General features: G+C 30.5%; 8 protein-coding genes across 12 annotated transcripts in view; 5 read left to right on the top strand and 3 right to left on the bottom strand.

Annotated features, from left to right (window-relative positions):
- The window catches only part of LOC144467717 (uncharacterized), a 5,333-nt gene extending 3,915 nt beyond the window's left edge, over nucleotides 1-1,418 (top strand). Inside the window, exons 5-7 of the mRNA XM_078176632.1 lie at nucleotides 16-954; nucleotides 1,023-1,193; nucleotides 1,271-1,418. Coding sequence (XP_078032758.1) covers nucleotides 16-954; nucleotides 1,023-1,193; nucleotides 1,271-1,399 — 1,239 coding nt within the window. The 3' untranslated portion in view covers nucleotides 1,400-1,418. The remainder of the gene's footprint in view (nucleotides 1-15; nucleotides 955-1,022; nucleotides 1,194-1,270) is intronic.
- Nucleotides 1,419-2,612: 1,194 nt separating this feature from the next.
- Nucleotides 2,613-3,677, top strand: LOC144468150 (ATP synthase subunit C lysine N-methyltransferase). Its single transcript, XM_078177390.1, has 5 exons — nucleotides 2,613-2,728; nucleotides 2,802-2,900; nucleotides 2,974-3,146; nucleotides 3,270-3,458; nucleotides 3,525-3,677. The coding sequence occupies exons 1-5, from the start codon at nucleotides 2,725-2,727 to the stop codon at nucleotides 3,675-3,677; spliced, it is 618 nt and encodes a 205-aa protein (XP_078033516.1). The 5' UTR covers nucleotides 2,613-2,724.
- LOC144468146 (neutral amino acid transporter 9) lies at nucleotides 3,558-9,571 on the bottom strand. Its single transcript, XM_078177387.1, has 11 exons — nucleotides 9,498-9,571; nucleotides 8,022-8,527; nucleotides 7,727-7,918; nucleotides 7,433-7,595; nucleotides 7,004-7,149; nucleotides 5,548-5,705; nucleotides 5,298-5,462; nucleotides 4,998-5,231; nucleotides 4,682-4,884; nucleotides 4,489-4,593; nucleotides 3,558-4,412 (listed from the first exon to the last, which is right to left on the bottom strand). Exons 3-11 carry the CDS (start codon nucleotides 7,885-7,887, stop codon nucleotides 4,005-4,007), a joined length of 1,743 nt encoding a protein of 580 aa, XP_078033513.1. The 5' UTR covers nucleotides 7,888-7,918; nucleotides 8,022-8,527; nucleotides 9,498-9,571; the 3' UTR covers nucleotides 3,558-4,004.
- Pgm1 (phosphoglucose mutase 1) lies at nucleotides 6,004-11,605 on the top strand. The gene is made up of 8 exons (XM_078177388.1): nucleotides 6,004-6,374; nucleotides 9,120-9,401; nucleotides 9,645-10,083; nucleotides 10,166-10,368; nucleotides 10,442-10,643; nucleotides 10,726-10,918; nucleotides 11,007-11,190; nucleotides 11,261-11,605. The coding sequence occupies exons 2-8, from the start codon at nucleotides 9,153-9,155 to the stop codon at nucleotides 11,483-11,485; spliced, it is 1,695 nt and encodes a 564-aa protein (XP_078033514.1). The 5' UTR covers nucleotides 6,004-6,374; nucleotides 9,120-9,152; the 3' UTR covers nucleotides 11,486-11,605.
- Nucleotides 11,606-11,755: 150 nt separating this feature from the next.
- On the top strand, nucleotides 11,756-15,240 carry LOC144468153 (uncharacterized). The gene is made up of 2 exons (XM_078177398.1): nucleotides 11,756-14,860; nucleotides 14,928-15,240. Exons 1-2 carry the CDS (start codon nucleotides 14,250-14,252, stop codon nucleotides 15,085-15,087), a joined length of 771 nt encoding a protein of 256 aa, XP_078033524.1. The 5' UTR covers nucleotides 11,756-14,249; the 3' UTR covers nucleotides 15,088-15,240.
- LOC144468151 (U3 small nucleolar ribonucleoprotein IMP3) lies at nucleotides 15,136-16,042 on the bottom strand. The gene is made up of 4 exons (XM_078177391.1): nucleotides 15,906-16,042; nucleotides 15,508-15,822; nucleotides 15,347-15,419; nucleotides 15,136-15,254 (listed from the first exon to the last, which is right to left on the bottom strand). Exons 1-4 carry the CDS (start codon nucleotides 16,040-16,042, stop codon nucleotides 15,231-15,233), a joined length of 549 nt encoding a protein of 182 aa, XP_078033517.1. The 3' UTR covers nucleotides 15,136-15,230.
- Nucleotides 15,583-17,304, top strand: LOC144468152 (small integral membrane protein 8). Of its 5 annotated transcripts, none has more exons than XM_078177395.1 (3): nucleotides 15,583-15,694; nucleotides 16,368-16,519; nucleotides 16,594-17,304. In XM_078177395.1, the coding sequence occupies exons 2-3, from the start codon at nucleotides 16,418-16,420 to the stop codon at nucleotides 16,750-16,752; spliced, it is 261 nt and encodes an 86-aa protein (XP_078033521.1). In that variant the 5' UTR covers nucleotides 15,583-15,694; nucleotides 16,368-16,417; the 3' UTR covers nucleotides 16,753-17,304. The 5 variants fall into 5 exon arrangements, with proteins under 5 accessions (XP_078033521.1, XP_078033522.1, XP_078033520.1 ...); XM_078177396.1 differs by lacking the exon at nucleotides 15,583-15,694 and adding an exon at nucleotides 16,026-16,143; XM_078177394.1 differs by lacking the exon at nucleotides 15,583-15,694 and adding an exon at nucleotides 16,089-16,217.
- Nucleotides 17,305-18,413: 1,109 nt separating this feature from the next.
- Nucleotides 18,414-20,743, bottom strand: Got1 (Glutamate oxaloacetate transaminase 1). The gene is made up of 6 exons (XM_078177389.1): nucleotides 20,320-20,743; nucleotides 19,671-19,961; nucleotides 19,348-19,604; nucleotides 19,000-19,277; nucleotides 18,768-18,910; nucleotides 18,414-18,693 (listed from the first exon to the last, which is right to left on the bottom strand). The coding sequence occupies exons 1-6, from the start codon at nucleotides 20,429-20,431 to the stop codon at nucleotides 18,530-18,532; spliced, it is 1,245 nt and encodes a 414-aa protein (XP_078033515.1). The 5' UTR covers nucleotides 20,432-20,743; the 3' UTR covers nucleotides 18,414-18,529.
- Nucleotides 20,744-21,206: the final 463 nt, after the last annotated feature.

Here is a 21,206-nt window from a genome sequence, read left to right as displayed (position 1 = left end):
TCCCGTTTCACCGAGAACACTCACATCGTGGAGTTAGAGGAGAAACTAAACAGCTTGAACGAGGAGAACAGAAAGCTTCGTGACCAGGTTGACGCCTTGAAGATGAGACTGGAAATGGATATGGAGGATACGTCAAGCGATGACGATGCCAAGACACGACAGGACAAGAACATGATTCGAATATTGAGGAGGGAGAACCGTGACCTGCAAAGCAAATTGAACAGTTCAAAGAGGCAAATAGAGGCTAAACCAGGCAACAGCGATGCAAACATTTCAATACAGAACACCTCAATAATGGATCGGTTGAGACGACAATGCGACAACCTATCCAAGGAGAATTTCGAAATGAAGAACATGCTGCAGTTATATAAGAGGAAACTAGACCAACCACACTCGGAGGCGGGGGTGGGTAAGAAAATGGAAGACGATGAAAACAAAATCGCTTGCGAACTAGAAAGTCGAACATCCGAACTGAACCAAAAGGAGTGCGCTAATAAAATTCGAGATTTGGAGTCCAAAAACAAAGATTTAGACATTGAGCTTCGAAAATGTGCATTAATCATCCACGAGCGGGACAGCGAGATCTTGAAGTTGAAAGAGAACCTGAAGATTATGAAGGAGGAGACTAACAAGTTGAAGAGCGAGATCAGAGAGCTTCATAATCGATCGAGAAGCAATAAAAGCATCAACAACTGTATAGGACAATTTGATTATGGTTTGTGGAGCAACACTAGCACGAGCAACGAAAACGTCAAGAAGCAATTGCAATATAGCGTCATTGAAGAGGACGATAAATTAAAGGAGCTGAAGAAGAAGATTCACGATCTGGAGCTGCAACTAGTATCGAAGAATGGGCAACTGGCTGCGTTGGAAATTCAAATACAATCCGAAAGTTTTCCATATGAGAGAAGATGTAAGGAATTAAAGGAGCAATTGCTTGTCTTCCGCAATAAGGTATGAACAAGTACAGGACTATCTATTTCTAATATCAACAAACTGTCTATTTGATTCGTTTCTTACAGAATACAGAATTGAATTTGGAAATTCAGAAGCTTCGAAAAGCCGTGAACGATCTGAACTCATGGGAATGTGATGTCTGTAGACGTTGGCGCGTATACAGAAAAGATCAAGGTTGCCAGACAATACCGGTGAAGACAATTCGTTTTTGCAGCACTAACAGCGGTGTTGTAGAGGTAAATTCAAATTGTTCATAACCAATATAGTTTAATTTTTGTAATGCAAAACTAATACAAAATATTTGTTTATATAGGATCACGTAAAAATCGAGAAAATTGAGAAAGAGAAGATAATATTGAAAGAGTTATGCCGCTCTCGGAACCGACATATTAGAGAATTAGAAATGGAGATACATAGGTTGAAAGAATTAATAAAGACGTAGGGGTCTATTGCTTCACGAATTATTTTAGTCTTCCAGTTTATTTAATTTCCTTAAACTATTTTAGAGTATAGATGATGCGACAATGTATACTTTCATACGAAAATATTTTAATGAAACATAAAATAATGATCAGCCGTATATGTATGCAACTATGCATACGACAAGGAAAGGCATCGTTCATTTTAAGACGGTTAGACTACGAATTTTATACATTTATTAACTATGTGAACATAAGAAATAATATTCATAAAAAGGGAAGAAACTTTTATCACTGTTACTATTCTGTATAGATCAGCACATAAAAACATGGAATACAAACCAGTAATAGAAATATTTGAATTAATAAAACATGTTTGAGGACTGCGTGAGAGAGAGAGGGAGGTCAGAGAGAATTCCGAGAAGTCCTTGTCTAAAGATTTACGATATCCTTTACTTGGGAGATCAGAGTTTATATTACTGTGACTCGTCTAGTTTATGTGAAATTGGAGAGGATCTTACGAGAGGCTACGTGACTGTCTCTAAATTCCTTGATTTGTTTCGCTAAATAAAAAAAAGGCTCAACGAAGAATTTCGTGGAAACTATCTCATTATCTCCCTACATATTCTCAGTTATTCCTCTCGGGCGATACTGTATCTCTATATAAATATACGATCTAAATTTGTATTTATTAATAAATACAAAGTTCATCCTTGAAGTTCATCCATGCACTGTTGCTAAGTTAATCCACGTCGAAAGTTGTAAAAAATAATCGTACGAAAATGTTCACGATTTAATTCCATTTTTGGGCCGAGATGAATCTTTTAAGTTACTGTAAACAACACAAATAGCGCTCGTATGTCAAAACGTTCTGAGTACGTATAACCTCAAAAATGTCCAACTTTACGATAGAGCTGTCAGTTGCCAGATTGCAACACTAGGGTTGCCAAATCCCGAAACATAAAAGGCAACCCTCGTATAAACTAGTGGCTATGTTCGCGTTGCTCGAGACGCAAATCAAAAGACAGTTTCTGCACCATACCTCATATTCTTGAGCCTTTTGCTCCTGATATGACGTACAACTTTCTTCGAGTAAAGTAGGAGTCGGAGAATTACCCATCACAAATAGAATTGATGTCGATGGATTCCATTGGTTATCCATTGGAATCGTGCAATGCCATTCGTGAGACCCCCTCTCCACCAGCTGGACCAGATTTTACATGAGAGAGCCTTAACTGTATGTGCAATATTATGTACATGCGTTGGTGAACCATGTGGATTTATTATCGTAAACATTCGTAAAGAAATAGAAGATTCTTTGTCTTGTTGAGAGAAACTAAATATAAAAATGTGTAAGATTCATCAATTACAAATTATTTTGTTTTTTAAGTTTAAAACGTTTTAATCAAAGATCATTTTACATAGCAGAGGTTAATGATCTAAATTACATCCTCAGTAAAAGTGAAAATGTTGGTGAACCATATAAACCGTCTAAACTTGGTTGGTATCTCGTTGGAATAACGGGTAAGTTATCACCATTAATTATATCTTTATCCCTTTTTATAACACGCCATGATACTTGTGTTTTCTTTATTAGGAGGTATTGCAACAGCTATAAGTGTAATATGTATTCCTTTTGTGAGTCCTGCATTTCGTAAAATATGTTTGCCTTACGTACCAGCTACTACTCAACAGGTACAAAATGTATTAGTAGCCTTAGAAAGGTGTTCTGGCTCTTTGATTGATCTTGGAAGCGGAGATGGACGTATAGTAAGTAATTTGTAACTAAAAAATAACTCTGAATAACCAGGAATGGATACCATATTATAATATCATATTATCAATAAACAAATACCTTGTATTTCTAATGTAATATTATTTTCATTTAAACAGGTTTTTGCCACAGCCAAAGCTGGATTCAAAGCTCATGGTATTGAATTAAATGCTTGGTTGGTATGGTATTCTAGGTTAAAAGCTTTATTCACAGGATTTTCATCCCAAACAAAATTTATTAGACGAAATCTATGGACATATAATTTAAACAATTATAATAATATTGTTCTGTTTGGAGTAGGTCAGATGGTAATGTATTTCTTGAATATTATTTTTGTGACAGTTAAACACATTTAATAAATGATATTTTTACAGATGCAAGAAATAGAAGAAAAATTTTTGATGGAATTACAGGAAGATTGTACTATAGTTGCTTGCAGATTTCCACTTCCTAATATGCGTGCAATAAAAGTAATAGGAGAAGGAGTTGATACTGTTTGGGTTTATAGAGTTCCAAAAAAGAGTTAAGAAAACAGAAAAGTTATTATTCTTATAAAGATTATAATTATAAATAAATTATTCTAGTTAAAGAGTAAAAGTTGTTTTAATTCGGTCTCATATAGTTCACTAGTAATTTTTAAAACAAAACTAATGAATAATTTTTCATATGTTGCACTATTAATAATTACACATTAATACTATAAAATCATTAACATGTTAAATTAACATACACTTTGTATTCTAATCTACATAAAGTATTTTTAATTCGATCACATTTAGCTTTCTTTGGAATAAACACAACATATAGAATGCATCTCATACTTTCTAAATATACTGTCAGGAAAAATGTCACATTTACGATTCTGTAACAAAAAACTGAGCAAGCAGATTCAGAAAGCCAATTAGTGGTATACTTATATGCAGGATTGTAACAAATAATGACAGTCGTTTTTGCTTTTTCAAAATTGCTAAGTACAGTAAACTCGGTAATGTAAATACATAAACTAAACCACTCAAAGCACCTGTAAACCGTATTATTGTACCAATGTATGGAACAAAAACTGCGAAAAGTATACATATGCATACTAAAATAATATTAACTAAAAGAACACAGCCTGTATTAAATGATTTACATATGGAAGAAAGCAATTGAATGCGCAGCATATAAGCAAGTAATGGATAAACTGTTAACAATTGGAAGAGTAGAACAATTCGTGCACCTACTGTTAAACCACTCCATTTTTGAAAGTTATTCAATAGATTCTGTAAAAAATAGTGAAATTATCATTGTACAAAAGAGTTTATAATTGTACATTAAATATTTTATTATCTCACTTACATCTTCGATGCATGATTTACTAAGTGGAAAACATACATAAAATATTACACCAACTATAATATAAGTTAGTGTAACAAGAAAATATGCAAACGAAAGATCTCTCCCCTGCAACGTACAAGTACTATTCTATAAAAATCTTTATAGGACCATCAGTGGAGAACAAAAATTTTTTAAATATGTCAACATTACTTACATTTTTTCTTTGATCATAATTATTTTGCATTATAGTAATTATAATGTTATGGATAAAGAATGACATTGCTAGCATTCCGGAAAGAGCAGGGAATGAAATCTTCAATTTCCAACTAATGTCCCAGTCTGATTGTTCCATGTTTACACCCCATGATATAGATTTCATCAAGACAAATACAATTAAATATATAATTGACACGGTCCCTGTGCAATATAAAGTTTTTGTAATTTCACAGAGTAAAGCAAATTTATAGGATAAATCTGACGTATGTTGCAGCTCAATTTTTTATAGGAAAATGATTACAGGTTTTACTTACCGAGGGAATTGAATTTTGTAAAGAAGGTGGGACTATTAAAATTCAAAATTGGAAATATTAATAAACCAAGAAATATAGGAACTGTTTTATATAAATCCCAAAGTGGTCCTATAGAGCTGTATGTATATTCATGATCTACAGTATTTGTATTATTGGACATTTTCTTTGGACACAATATTTCTGATGAATAAGAATCATTGCTTACTAAAGATACATCAGTTTCTTTTATACTGTCTGTGAAAAGTTATAAAAAAAAAATTAAGAAAGATACAAACAATAGAAGTTTTTTTTCATACTTACCATATATAAAATTTACAGAATTGTACAGAAAGTTGGACATTAATATCCAGTATGCAATAGTTGCACCGAGTAACACGGTAATGCTAAAAGATTTAGCAATATATTCTGCCCATTTATTCAAGTATACTCGACTCAAGAAAATTACTTCTATACCCTTCTGCCCACCTTAAAATATATTCCATTATGAATTAGTTATAATCATGATCTTTAATATTACCACATTTAAATACTTAAGAAAATGTTCATTCACCATGGTATTTGTGTACAAGAAGAAGACAATAAGCAGTGTACAAACATAATCCGCTCATTACAAGTATGAGAATAATACCAGGGAAAAAACCAGCCATTTGAATACCCCATGGTATTGTCAGTAATGATGAACCTAATGTGGTATTCCATATTGAAAATCTGTGTAAAATAAAAAATTATTAAAAATTAAAATATGTTAAATAATATTTTTCATAAAATGTTTCGATTTGTCTCTCGTGACATGTGGTAATCCTAATTTGAAATAGTTTATAATCATCCTTGTTGCGATTCAAGGTTGCATAGATGAAATAGGAATGTCAAAAAAAATAGCAAGTACGATTTAGATGTTAGCTACGGTCATTGACCTTTCGGGTAGTCGTCTGTTGCCCAGGCAACCGACAGAGCACTAACCCCTTCTAAAGTGAATTCTGCTGTGTAGTAGCAGACACAACCACCCGATGGTTGCCGAAATGTGAGCGACCGGTAACCATATTCGTCTCGTTTTAATTCGTTTCCATGTCTAAAAAGCATACTTCTGTCAAACTTTTTAATTCATTCCACATTAAAAACAAACAAAATAATCCATTCATACAGATATGTACTTCAAATGTTCATTTTTGCAATTCGAACGTTTTCTCTGTCAAAATACATGTATGCTTTTAAGATGTGGAAACGAATTATTGTTAATTCAGTCCTAAAACAATAACTATAAATTCGATAATTAATAATAGTGAAACGTAAGAACATAAAAATAGTATTGAATTTTTACAATTTATAATAACTAATAATCTAATAAAATTGTGAGAAAACGAATTTAACCAAGGGTGGGTAAGTACACATTTTTTTTAATTTTGAATGTCATAATTAGTCTCTAACAGAGTACTTATTTAGCCCTAAGATAATTATGCTGTGTAATAAATTTAATACAAGAGATATGATGTGCTATTTATAAGATTCCATAAATAGCCAGAAATTCTTTATCTTTTTAAACGGGTCAGAAGTACACAAAATTTTGTTATCTGAAAGCACATAAAATTTTGTATAAATAGTTCCTGCTTCCAGAGAAACGATCTTGTTGCAATCATGTATTGATTTAACACAATCAAAATGCATATAGGAAATTCTGATGCAAGATTTAATTTTTCTATCATCATCGACCTACTAAAAATATAATGTCTGGCGAGAGATAAGAAAAAATTTATGAATGTGATTAGATTTCAGAACACAATGCTAAGTGTTTTGACCCAGAACCCTTTGTTGATGGTACCATAGATAGCTGATAATAATTTGTAATTACTAATACAATACATATATCACTGTGTTAAATGTAATCTTCTGTTTACCATTGCGTTAACATAGACAAATTTTATAGTAAATGAGTTTTTGAAACATATAGTATATCCTGTTTTCATCTCTCTGTCCTAGGATATTAAATAGCAATGTTCAATATCACTTACACAGTTACTAGAGAACTTTGTTTTGATTTCTCTTCACATGCGTTACGTGTAGTTTCCTCTTCCAATGATGGTGATAAATATTTGCTTCTGAAGTTATTCAGCATAGACTCTTTACCAGTTGGTTCACATGTACCATTATTAAATATCTGATAGAATAAAAAAATATTATTTACATTTAATAATGTTAAAATGTAAAATTAGCAAGATATGAAATTTGTAAAATGCCAAGTCAATTCCAATAAAACTAAATAATATTATATATTGTTATCATTATAACATTATATATATTATAATATATATTATTATCAACATTATAAATTCAGTATCTATAAATTATCACAAGTAATCTATAAATTACACAGGTATGTACGTGTCTGTAACATATTCAACCTTCATGTGGTAAATATAAAATGTTTGTGGTATCCTTACCAGATCGGCATTATGAATGTCATAACATCTGTCTTGTGTTACATTTAGTGAACAGGAGTTGATCAATAATGTAACTGCTGTAAGGTTTTGACTGATGGGTGGATGTCTCTTTGGTATTACAGTGACAGGAGAATTAACATCAGAAACTTCCAAACTACCATATCTACAGTAATCAATGTTAATAAACAATTAATATTAGCATGTTTAATAAAAATACCTTTTTTATAACTTGCAATACTCATATTACTGAATTAATATCTCAATTATATTTCTAAACATGACAACAATCAGTACTTGAAATATGTATTAGTAGGTGTACATTCGAAGTCGCTTGTTTCTGAATCATTAAATATAGTAGATTCCACGCTTGTATGAGATTCTGAAGAAAGTAATGGGGCACTTTCTGATCCACTATCGTGCTGCATTGTAATATTCCACTCGTGTGGTTTATACATAGTACATTTATTTAATTTTGTACCAAATAAACTATTCAAATAAAAAAATTTATTATTAGAATATAGGAAAATTATATTTATATTATATCTACCGCCTATAAAACTTTTATAACAAATATTCAAAAGTGACTTACCCAACACTGTCTACGTTAAAGTATGTCAAGACACTCCATATAAAATGTTTGGAGTAAAATATGTTGAAGTGACTGTTGAAGTTATAAAATTATTTAAAATAACAGAATTTCTTCGGTTATTAACACAAAGTATTGTTAAATTAAAAGTCAAATAATTTTGAAGTGTCACTGCCGTTTAAGGCACACATGATTCACAGTGATGACTTCGAGAAAACCGTTGTTTTAAACTAAGTCTCTGTTTTGTAAATCCGCGTACTTATATCGGATATCCTTGACATAACAAGCTCCCTCCTCTTCATTTTTCTTCGCGACTAATACCGATCAACATAATAGTCAGCGCTTCTCTGCATGCGCGTATGAATTTCGCACGAAATCTCCTTTTCATATTTTCGTGTATTGTATTTAATATAACGACACACATATTATTGCCCAAGATAGGTCTCATCCGAATGACGCAATGGAATTTAGTCTTTGGTCCAAATGCTCACTTCTTTCGAGGCTCTTATCTGGATCAGTATTCTAATTTTTTAAATCGCACACGGGTCACGAGATTCGGGGAATATCGTTGAGCACAAATGTCATTATACATTATTTAGTCAAAATAAGGAGTTCAATGAACAGCACAGAATAAAACGATTGTTCCTTAATCGGCAACGTTCCAGAGAAAATTCGTACAGTAAAGTTATTTACTCGATACTCGGGCGATAAGACGAGTTCAATTCGACACTTTTACTTGCACCACTAAAACATAATCCACATTGAACTGCAGCTACTGCAGGAATTGGCAGCGCGTTGATAGAAACATCTGTCATTGAAATTTTCTATCGCATTTTTGCAACCAGTTATCATACTAGCGCACACAAGTATATCTCTTTTGAATTCAAAAGATTTGTCTAACTGCCGCGAAACGATATTATTAGTTGACGGTAAAGTGCGCGCGCGTGTTTCAAGATGGTAACCCATGCCCTTGTGTGTCATTGGCAGACAAAGTTCAGTCTGCTAGCAGACACCGAAGACGTGTTATGAAATTGCCGAATCTAAATTCTCATTACTAAGTAATCGCGCTAGGTTGCAAACGGTTTTCATTCTTTGTTTCAGTTATCATTTCAAAGTCGTACAACAATTTTAAACATGTCGAGTGCAGTGGCAAGTAGAACTATAGAAACTAAAGTGTACGAGGGCCAGAAGCCGGGTACTTCCGGACTACGAAAAGCCGTGAAGGTTTTTATGCAAGAACATTATACGGAAAATTTCGTTCAAGCAATACTCGAAGCACTTGGTAATCAGTTGGTTGGTAGCACGTTAGTTGTAGGCGGTGACGGTAGATATTACGGCAAAGAAGCAGTTAGAAAAATTATCAGGATCGCTGCGGCTAACGGAGTAAGTTTATACGACTTTTATCAGTTTAATATATCGTTAATAGTAACAATTGTAGGTCAATGAAAACTTGAGCTTTCGAAAACGAGTTCAGCATACCTTACGTTTTATGTTGTATAGTTATCTTTCACTTTAGCTATTCATAGATAATGTGATCTATAATTGTAACTTTTAAAACATTGTAATGTGAAAACAACAGCACAGCATGACAATTAATACTCATATCATTTTTATGTAATACTTTAGGTGAAGAAGTTAATAGTTGGCCAGAATGGAATATTCTCAACTCCTGCAGTATCTACCATAATAAGAAAATACAAAACTCAAGGAGGAATTGTCCTGACTGCATCTCATAATCCGGGTGGTCCTGATGCTGATTTTGGCATCAAATTCAATTGTGAGAATGGTGGTCCAGCTCCAGACAATGTGACAAATAAAATCTATGAGATTACAACACAACTCAAAAGCTATAAAATTGCTTCTGATATAAATATAGACATAGATAAGATACAGAGCACTACTATTCAGATTGATGGAAACAGTTTCACAATTGATGTCATAGACTCTGTGAATGATTACTTAGAGCTTATGAAAGATATCTTTGATTTCCCCAGCATTAAGAGTCTGCTTCAAGGAAATAATAGTCAACCTGCTTTTAAGGTTCTTATTAATGGAATGAATGGAGGTACACTTAAATCAGGATTTGTAACACTACCATTTAATTATTTAATGTTTAACGATTATTATAACAATGTTACTGCTTATAGTTACTGGGCCATATATTAAAAGAATATTTAGCAATGAGTTAGGTGTCGATGATTCCAGTATTGTTAATACAACACCACTTGAAGATTTTGGAGGACATCATCCTGATCCCAATTTGACTTATGCCAAAGACTTAGTAGATGCTATAAAAAATGGTCCTTACGATTTTGGTGCTGCTTTTGATGGAGATGGTGATAGAAATATGGTAAAGACAAATGATAAATGAATATTAATAACAAAATAAAAATATCTACGAAATATATGTCTTTCTTTTTCAGATTTTAGGCAAGCATGCATTCTTTGTTACACCCTCTGATTCATTAGCTGTGTTAGCTGCTAACTTGAATGCAATACCATACTTTAAGAAGACTGGTGTTAAAGGCTATGCTAGGTCTATGCCAACAGGTGCTGCTGTGGATAGAGTTGCTGCTAAAACTGGAATTAAAATCTTTGAAGTACCCACAGGCTGGAAGTATTTTGGTATGATATTTTAGCTATGAATTTATTAAAAATATTTAATACACACTTTGTGGAATAACTATGTATTTATTAATAATGTTAGGTAATTTAATGGACGCTGGGCTTTTGTCCATTTGTGGAGAAGAAAGCTTCGGCACTGGTTCTGATCATATTCGCGAAAAAGATGGAATATGGGCATGTCTTGCATGGCTTAGTGTGATTTCGAATCTCGGCAAATCTGTAGAAGAAATACTGTTAAGTCATTGGCAAATTTATGGAAGAAACTTTTTCACTAGGTATATCTCCTTTTAGAAAAAGAACTGTAGTGTAATAGTAGTTTAACGACGCCGCCCTTTATTAATATCTATTTTGTATTTTTATTAGATATGATTATGAAAATTGTGAATCTGAAGGAGCGAATAAAATGATGCAGTTTATTGAAAACGAAATTCAAAAGCCTGACTTTGTGGGTAAAACATTTACATCTGCAGGCAAGAAGTACGTTGTTAAGGTAGCTGATAATTACTCCTACGTAGACCCCATTGATGGGAGCCAAGCCAATAAACAGGTGTGTTACGATTTCTAAACAAATTAATTTTCTGCCGATATATCGTTTTTATCCAATTTTATTTGTACAGGGATTACGAATACTGTTCGACGATGGTTCCCGTATAATATACCGTCTATCTGGTACAGGAAGTTCTGGCGCCACTATTCGTGTGTACGTTGATAGTTACGAAGATGATCCAACATCTTTTAAGAAAGATGCTCAAGAAGTTCTTAAAACATTAGTTACTATTGCTCTAGAATTAAGTAAATTGCGTGAATACACCGGACGCGATGCACCAACCGTAATCACGTAATAACAAGTAATTGTTGTTATTAACATTTATATTATTCAAAGAAGAATGAAATCGTATTATAATATATAATACTCAAAGAACAGTATCTACACTACGTTTGAATATATAATTTCAACCATGGTTGACTAGTTTGTTATTCATATCATATTTCATAATAATATTACATACATACGCACAACTGAAAGAAGCATGTTTATATGAATGAATATTTTGTATCAAAAATAGCTAACTGTGTTGGTGCAAGTTGTCCGAGCGCGAAAAATTCACGATAAATTTTATAGCAGCATAATTAAATAGTGTATAATGATTAAATGTTCAGTAATAGGGTGAAATCATCCAACAATTTAAAAATTGGGCCGCAGCTTATTTCATACTTTTCTATAAAAATGAAAGGCTTCTAATTTTATTATAAAAATTTAAACTCTGATATGGTTACTATAGTCAATATTTAATCAAATGGACATGTAAAACAGAAATTTTATGATTTGTGATTCTAAGATCATGTGTTCTTGAACGTGGAAGCATTGTCTGCAGAAGGTATCAAAGCATATAAAAGGATGGAAATAATGATTTTCAAATATAATTAATTGTTTAATAATTCATTTGTCTGGTATATGTGGAAAGAGGTTGCAAACTAATGAAAATGATCTGTTCAAGAAAGTTATCATATTTTGTTTAACTTTTTAGAATTGTTGTAAATAGTTTTTCAATTCTTACTTTTATGATAAAGATAAAAAAAGTGTTACTTGAACAAAACCTATTTAAGAACATATACCAGTATTTACTTTCTTAAATCTTTAAGTTATGAAAGCAAAACCGGATATATTTTGTATATTTTTAATACGAAGAATATAGATACCTACATGCGCATGAGAATTTAATGTGAAAGAAAATATTTCAATCATGCTTCGTTATATTTTTTGTTTTGTAGATAGTAAATTTGTTTCAAGTTAAAACTATCACTAGTTTTTTATTTTATTGCTGTATATTATTAGTAACAATCATTAATGTCGATTATAAATACAATGTAAGGCAATTCCTTAATCTTATTTTCTAATTATCAGTGTAGTGGAAACAACGTCATATGTAATTTTCATTTCTCGATTTAATTATAAAATGAGATATGGATTGATAAACTAAACAGAAGAATACATGTAAGAAGTAATGATTCAAATTTCTTGAAATCGTGAGGTATTTCGATATCATGATTTAACGAGATTTGAAATCTTGAATATATTAATATATAGCTTGACAATTTTTAAATGAGATATTCGGCATATTACACATGTGTACATATTAAAAAACTTGACATGTAATTAAAACAGTTGAATATGATAAACGCGACATGGAGATGCATATCTAAACGATCTTGTTTCAGTATAAATTTAACTATATGACTGAACTAAAATTATTGAATTCTTTTTAAAAATGTGCTAAATGTCTCACTTAAATTAATTGATAGGATAAGATACATTTAAAAAATTGTATTTAAAAAGATAAGATTGTAAAAGTAGATTGATGAAAGTGATTAGAAAGTTAGAAGGTGTTACCTGTGGGTGGTAAAATTTACAAATGAAATAATTCTCATGAAAATGAAAAAGAAAAGCCTTAATTTCAATGAAATCTCAGTAACTGTATAATTTTCTTTTGACCAAGATATTCGATTATCTGTAGAAATTCATCCTTCATAATAATTGCATTTATATTTCATTTTTACATTGAATTGGAAACGACGGCAGTGTGCAGCAACAGAAATTTGAAGAGACGCAATATACTTCTGTGAAACAAAATTCTAAAATTTTATTAATTTATACATTGGTACTTTGTCATTTTTGAATGACTTTGTGTACTTTTGAATGATTTTGAGGGGGAACATTGTAAATAGTTGATGGAGAGGAGAATACTTGGGGACCTGAGCTGACACGATTCCCATTCAGTTTCATATTTACATCATAAAAGGATATTAGAAAAAAGAAGCTAGTACTACTTCTTTGATTCTTTTTGTGATGTAATGTGAATATTGTAATGTGGTAGTAGTGTCATAGAGACCAGCAATGACTGCCGATTTGTAAATGTAAAACTATTAACATGTAACATTTGTATCATGTTGAATACTAATTAATCATTGTAGGTATATGAATGAGTGGCTTTCGCAAACACGTGATCATAGAATCTGTAATATATGAGTAAAAAATAGAATTCACTGAATATCAAACATTGAAACCGGTGATCATCGAATTACACCACTAATATTAACATTATACAAAGTAGGGGAGATATTATATGTTACAAAATTTATACTGGATTTTTTTGGAAGTACCAAATACCATATCAGAGCCGTTTTTTAACATAATGCGTTTGATCTAGATTCAAGTAACAATTTTCATACATTTTATTATAACAAACTGTGCGTATTGTATATTAAAAAAAAAACGAAATTTATTTCGGTACAATATATTTATATGCTATATTTGACTATTTCAATAAAATGTATATGTATGAAGAACCCAATACATTTTATACTTGCAATAAGGTTGGTTATAATAATCGAAAATATGAGAATATTGTCCTCAATAAATTAAACTTCATTTTAATGAAAAATATATTTTGATGTGAGAAAGTATTATCGTTCATATAAAAATCATACTTCTTTTACATCGCATATGAGTTTGATTGCCAACTCATACTATTTTAACATTTCAAATGCCGGAAATGACCAATATGGAGTCGCAGTTTCCGTTACTGTTATAGTATCAAATTCAAAATGCGCAGCTATCTCAAAAATAAAAATATGGATGACGAATCGGCATTAGAAAGTTTCTGTTCTTCTTGTAAATCTATTTTTCAATACGCATCTAGCACCGATGAACCATGTAATTCAAACGAAAATATTTGTCAATTAACCGAAGAGAACAATAAAAAAACATTGATGAAAAATTATGAAAATAATTTGAATGCTACTGATAGAACACGTGAGAACATTGGTCATTTAAAGTGTTACGAACATAAACAACGAGAAGTAGACGAAGAGATTAAAAAATTAAAGTTTTACACAAACAAAAAATTAAAATGTTTTGATTTAATGAACGAGCCACGCTTATCTCCATGTGATACATATAAAAATATTGCTCGTGGGATTACATGTGTTGAGTCTGAAAATAATGATTTGAAGAATAAAATAAATTCTTCAAAAATAATACAAACCCAAAGTACTCAGCAAAAAAACAATAACAAAACTATGAAAGCAAAAAATGTAATACAAGATGCAGTAGAAAGTAGTAGAATGATTAGTAATCATTCTCCAAAAACTGCCCAGGACATTCTAGATTATCGTAAAAATATACTTAAAATTGCTCAAACAGTATTAGAATTGAGGTGTGTATCTAAATGTATATGTACATATATGTCAGGTAATTAAATTTCATTATTGTATTTTTTTTAGCACTTATATTGACAATATGCGGAAACTGATACTTTACAAATTAAATAAAAGACAATCTCAAGTTTCACCCAATAACAAAAATAACAATATCAAAACTATTACAAATCAAGATCTTTCTATGCATTTTTATAATCCTACCTGTATGAAATGGAAGAAGTAAATGTAAACGTATTAAACAAGCATTTCTCACAGTAATAATAAAAATATGTATATGAAAATAAAACACTTTTTTATAATTTTGTCAAAAATGGTATAAATATTAAATATAAAAGATGTGATTCAATTTTATTATAATTGTTTTATTTACACCATATCAAAATCGTCCCTCTGTAACAAAATAGTATATATAATTAGTAAGTATAGTAATGATATACACAGTATGTATTATATAAACATAATAATAATAAATGAATACTTACAGCGTCATTATATTCTAACACATGCTTTTTGATAGCCGATGTATCTACCCATGTAACAAAATCTTCCAAATTCCTGTAATGCATGTACATTAATATGCATGTAATAAATACTTTCACATTCACTGATTATTACTTTATAGTATTATATAATTATTATGAACCTCGTTACTAGAAATGCAGGATCTTTTACAACTTCTGCTCCAACTCTAACATGACCTTGTTCTATTAATTGTGTTGCCATTTTAAGGTTTTCACTCATCTTATTCCGTACCATAACAACAGGCAATCGTCTTCTACAAAACGCAGTTGCATCTACTTTTTGCGTTAACGATAAATCCCATTTTGTTGGTATGAGTCCTATCATATACAATTTTTCTAATAATAATGCACTTTGTTCAATTCGAAAAGGGTGTTCAGCATCAAGTTCTTTAATTTTTTGAGCCAATTCACGAATTTCTCGTCCTAATTTCTTGTACCTACAATAATAATAATAAATAATGGATACTTAGAAGAAATATTTCTTTAAATGATACATTTATTAAGTTAAAAAAATTTATACTTTGCATAGTCTTCTCTTTTTTGTATTCGAAAACGTTTCAGGATTTTTACTTCATTTAAATTATTATCTGCTTGCCATGATATAAAATCAACTTTTCTTAACAACTTCTGTTCATGGTATTTCAATTTTCTGACCATTTTTGTTAAAAACTTTTATCCTGAATATGTACCACGTGAAAGACAATGTTTTTATTCTGCTCGATGGTAAGACAGGATAAATCAGGTTAGGTTGCCGTAAGGTTAGTGTATGTATCTGTTATGCAGATTTTTAAACTGAAAGTAGATTCTCGCAATAAATTAAATTGAAAGAATAGTTAAGTAAAATTTTATAAAAAACCATGAAAATTTTATACATGATTTTAAATAGGATTTAAATGTCAATGTTAAATAATAATTTATTTCGTTTTCTAGGTTTAAATATGTAGAAGTAAGACTGCTCATAAAAAATTGATAACTGTTACAGGAATATTGACATTGGAAGTCAAAAATAAAAATATATAACTGCAGATTATAATGAATAAAAAACAAAATGAAGCAGCACCAGGTGATGGTTTACGGTCCCTTAGAAGCACAATGATGTTTCGTGCAATTAATTATGAATTATATGTTAAACCGGTGAGGCTATTCTTTAAAATTGGAATTCTAATAATTCACGTTCTTATAATAATTATTATTAATTGTTGTTTCAGAATAAAGTGGTAATGATTTTTGGAGCTGCAACAATGTTAAGTTGTTTGGGATATATTTGGTATATGCGACAAAAATATGATAGTACACAGTACTATAATGCAGTAACAGAAGATGGGTCAGTTGTTCTGAAAAAAAAGACATCCAAATGGGTTGACTGATCTAAGTTATTTAATGTAAATAAACAATAATCACATAGTTGTTTATAATATTGTATATATGTTATATTTTAATTTATAACAACTACTTCAGTAATTTGTTGACTACTATTTCATTTATGCATACTTTAGTGATATGTAAATAAACATATATAACAATTATTTTACATATAACAAGTATCTTTGTATACATTTCTATTATTCAGCATCCCCTGTTAAAGTACTTACTATAACATTTAGTTAAATGTGACATTAGATAGCTACTTGTTGAATACTCTAATGCAATACTTAAAATTTCAGTAAATGCATGTTAAAACTAGGGTAATAGTCTTTTGGCTACATGATTATCTTTACAAAAGTATATATTATTTTATAAAATATAAATAGCGTTCTGCACGACATTTGTTTCATATAAATACATAGAAAAGTAATCCCTGTCACTGCATATTCAAATTATCAACTTTGGCAGTATGTACAAGATCGTTTAGAGTTTCATTTGTAACTAATTTTTACAAACATTTCAAGGTTGTGAATTTGGTCCAGACTTTCGAACGAGTAGTGTTCTAAGCTTATATTTCACAACAATTTTACTAAAAATATATATGTATATATTCTGTAAACATTATAAATGTATAGTTTCTCTCTTGTGTTACGTATAAATATTTGAAATATTAGCGTTAATCTATGTACGAATTCATGAACTAAAATCCGGAAAAATAGGGAAAAAGTTGATTGTACTTTCCCTAAGAGCTATTTGGAAGATTACATAGAACATTTTCATATATCAATCGTTTACTGCTTTTGATTGAAGATTTTATATTTTTTAAAACTAACAGACGACTATGGAAGCATCTAAAACTGAAAATAGAATTTTTTGTATAGTATATAAGAAACATTTACAGTATGCATACAAAAAAGTTTTTATATTCTAATCAGAACTTTTTGTGCTAATTCGTAGAATAACGTATTGATTCTTTGAGTAACTTCGCTAAAATTATGTTTAGTATATTAAAATTTTAAAGTATATCATGTATTGTGTATAAATTTTTGTTGTGTATTCTGTAAAAGTATAATACTTAATGTTTCATTTACACAACGATATTGAACAGGAACTAACAGTAACAGTGATTTGTAAAATTTAAGAATTTTAACAGTTTGAAAGTTTATATTTTTGTGGAAAATAATAAATCTTTCAAATCAATCGCTTATTATTAAAATAGTTAAAGTTTTATTTTTGTATTCTATTATAAATTAATTACTTTGAGTTTTTCGTGATATCGTTAATACGATTGTATTTATGTATGTCAAATGTAATATCAAAACCGTTATATAGAATAAGAGGTACTTTATAAAATCTAATTGTATACAATTTAAAATTGAATGAAATTAGTGTAATAAAATTATTTTAATAACAAGCGATTCTATTAACGTATATATTAAAATTTGGCAATTCATAATATTTTGTCATATTTTGTACTTTTGTAGATAAGGCAATTTTTAACTGAATGATTTAACTTCTATAGAATGTTAGGTTCGTGTTAATGTATGGTCTTTCAAACATAAAGTGTTAACATAATAATATTTGACTACAAGCAAACTATCAGCACAACTTCAGTAAATTAAAGGCCAGTTGCATCAAGATGGTAACAAAATAACAACTCTAGGATATTTCTACAGTTCTAATGTAACTTGAATATGTATAAAATATTGCCATCATGCTTTCCGCCTAAATATCAACAACAATTATACTTAATACGATACGATAATTTAAGAATCCATTTTAACATGTACAGTTTTTTTCATTTTGTGGAAATAGTACAACAGTTTCATAGATAGCGTTTGCAACATAATCCAAGTTGAATTCATTGAGTCCACACATGTTTATTCTACCGCTTCGCAACATATAAATATGATAATGATTTACGAGGTGTTCCACCTGTCTCTCTGAAATAATATTTATTTGAGTAAATAGTACATTAGTAAACAAGATAAATAAAATAATTTTGCAAAATACTCACCAGTAAGACCAGTGTAGGAAAACATTCCGATTTGTTCTTTAATATGTTCCCATGAACCAGGTGTTCCTAATCGAACCAGTCTTTCATACAAACTTTGGCGCATTTCCTTTATTCTACCAGACATTGTAATAATATGACCACTCCTAAAAATGTTTAAAGTAGTATAAGTAAAAAATGTGTTATATTTTTAAAGTGCTAATTATTATTATTATTATCTAAATAATATATATACCATTCTTTAAACAGATCAGGATTTCGTAACACTGTTGCAACTATTCTGGCTCCATGATTGGGAGGGTTACTATACATTGCTCGAACTATCAAGGTTAATTGAGACTTAACTTGAGCTTGTACTTTCACATCAGACATAACAACTACTAAATTTCCAACTCTTTCATTGTATAATCCAAAATTCTTAGCAAAACTTTGTGCACACATGAATTCTATACCACGTTCAGCGAACATCCTCACAGCATAAGCATCTTTATCTAAATTACCACTTGCAAAACCCTATAAAGTATTTGACTTACATTACAAATTCTTCAATTTAGAAGTGAAAATCAAATTTTAAATTGTTAACCTGATATGCACTATCAAAAAGTGGATATAACTTTTTCTTCTCTATTACATCAGCTATTCTAGACCATTGCTCAGGAGTTGGATCACATCCAGTAGGATTATGAGCACACGCATGTAGAATAATTACTGAATTTTCTGGTGCATCATCAATATCTTTAAGCATTGCTTCTATGTCAATATTACGAGTATTCGGATTCCAGTATGTATATTCACAAGCTCTTTTAAATCCCCCAGTAATGAACACAAGTTTATGGTTCTCTGTGGAAATATTATGCCTTACATATTGAATATTCGATCTAATAAATTATCATCTTTAATGCTTACCCCAAGTAGGTCTGCTATAATAAAATGTATCATAATGTAGTATACGACTTAAGAATTCAGCTGCAACACGCAGTGCCCCAGTTCCAGACAGTGTTTGAATGGCAACAATACGACCTTGGGCAATAATAGGAGAATCTACTCCTAGTAACATAGTTGTTGCTGCTTGGCTAAAAGCGTCTAATCCCAAAACTGGAAGATATTCATGATTTTGTAGTTCATCAGCAGCTAATGATTTCTCTACTTTTCTGACAACTGGTAATACCCAAGGTTTGCCTTCAGGAGTACGATAAGCTGAAAGCAATTTAAAGTAATTAAAATTCTTTTTAATATTAAATATATTACAGGAAATTAATTAAAAACAAAGCTATTCCTGATAATCTATCATATAAAAGATAAGAAATATATGTATTACAAGTTATGTTATGTAACAACCAGATATTGCTGGAGGTCATCCAATATCATATTCATGTAGCTAGGGACTGACCAAATAATACAAAAAATACGATTTGAATATTAATTTTCATATTTACATATGTCAACATATATTTTTTCGACTGATTAAAAAAAATATTATACACATTCGTATTATTTGCTTCTGCGATTGTAGTTTAAAAGCATGTATTAAAATAAAAGATGTATGTATTAATACCTCCTACTGACAAATTTACTTTCTTTTCGTAAGTATCGTCCACGAAAGCTTTCTGGAGGGCGAAAACCTCTATCGGAGGTCCTAGTTTAACTCCGCTGAATCTCGAGCTCATCTTCGGTATTTTTAAATTGCAAATGCAAGCAGCGTGTAACTAACAATTTGAATTAGGAGTTCAGCTGATCGCACTGAGTCTTGTGAAACGGGAATAGTACATTTACTTTACAGATATCCTTTAATCACTTTATGCCACGTAGATTTATTCTGATTATCAATTGCTGATACTAATGATGACGTGATATTACGGTCCACAAATTCACACTGATTCGATGCGAAAAACTTGTCAGCGAATACATCATACGCGCGAATCCGCGAATGTTAACCGTCTTGATGAATAGAGAAGTTAGATTTTAGATGATATTTGTATGTGTTAGCGCATGCTACTGATGCTACGTTTTATGTGCGACGTGTATATGTGTCTGTCTATAGATTGCAACATCCTAATTTAAACAGATTTTTAATTTTTTTTCACGATTCAAATAAACATCAACGTCAATGGATGTCATAGTTTTACAAAAAAGCGATGACCTTCCTCGTTATTATTTCTGCACTTGGCAAAATATGATGTTGTAATTTATTATGTGAAAACAAAACAATTTACATTGCTTATATTGAAATGTGTAGGAGATTTTTTTAATATATATTCGTGTACATAGATATTATTTTTTATACTAAGTGTAAATTAAATTCCGTTCGTACTATAGTGTTCTTTTCCAATGAGTTCATTTCGATTAGAAATTTATCAATAAATTGATGAAATTTTTGAAAACTCTACTTTATCGATAATGACGCGCAGTTTCAAAGGTTATGTGATAGAGGGCATCGTTCAA

This window comes from Augochlora pura, chromosome 3 (assembly GCF_028453695.1).
Source record: "Augochlora pura isolate Apur16 chromosome 3, APUR_v2.2.1, whole genome shotgun sequence".
Lineage (NCBI taxonomy): Eukaryota > Metazoa > Arthropoda > Insecta > Hymenoptera > Halictidae > Augochlora > Augochlora pura.
This window is presented reverse-complemented; position numbering and strand designations above follow the sequence as displayed.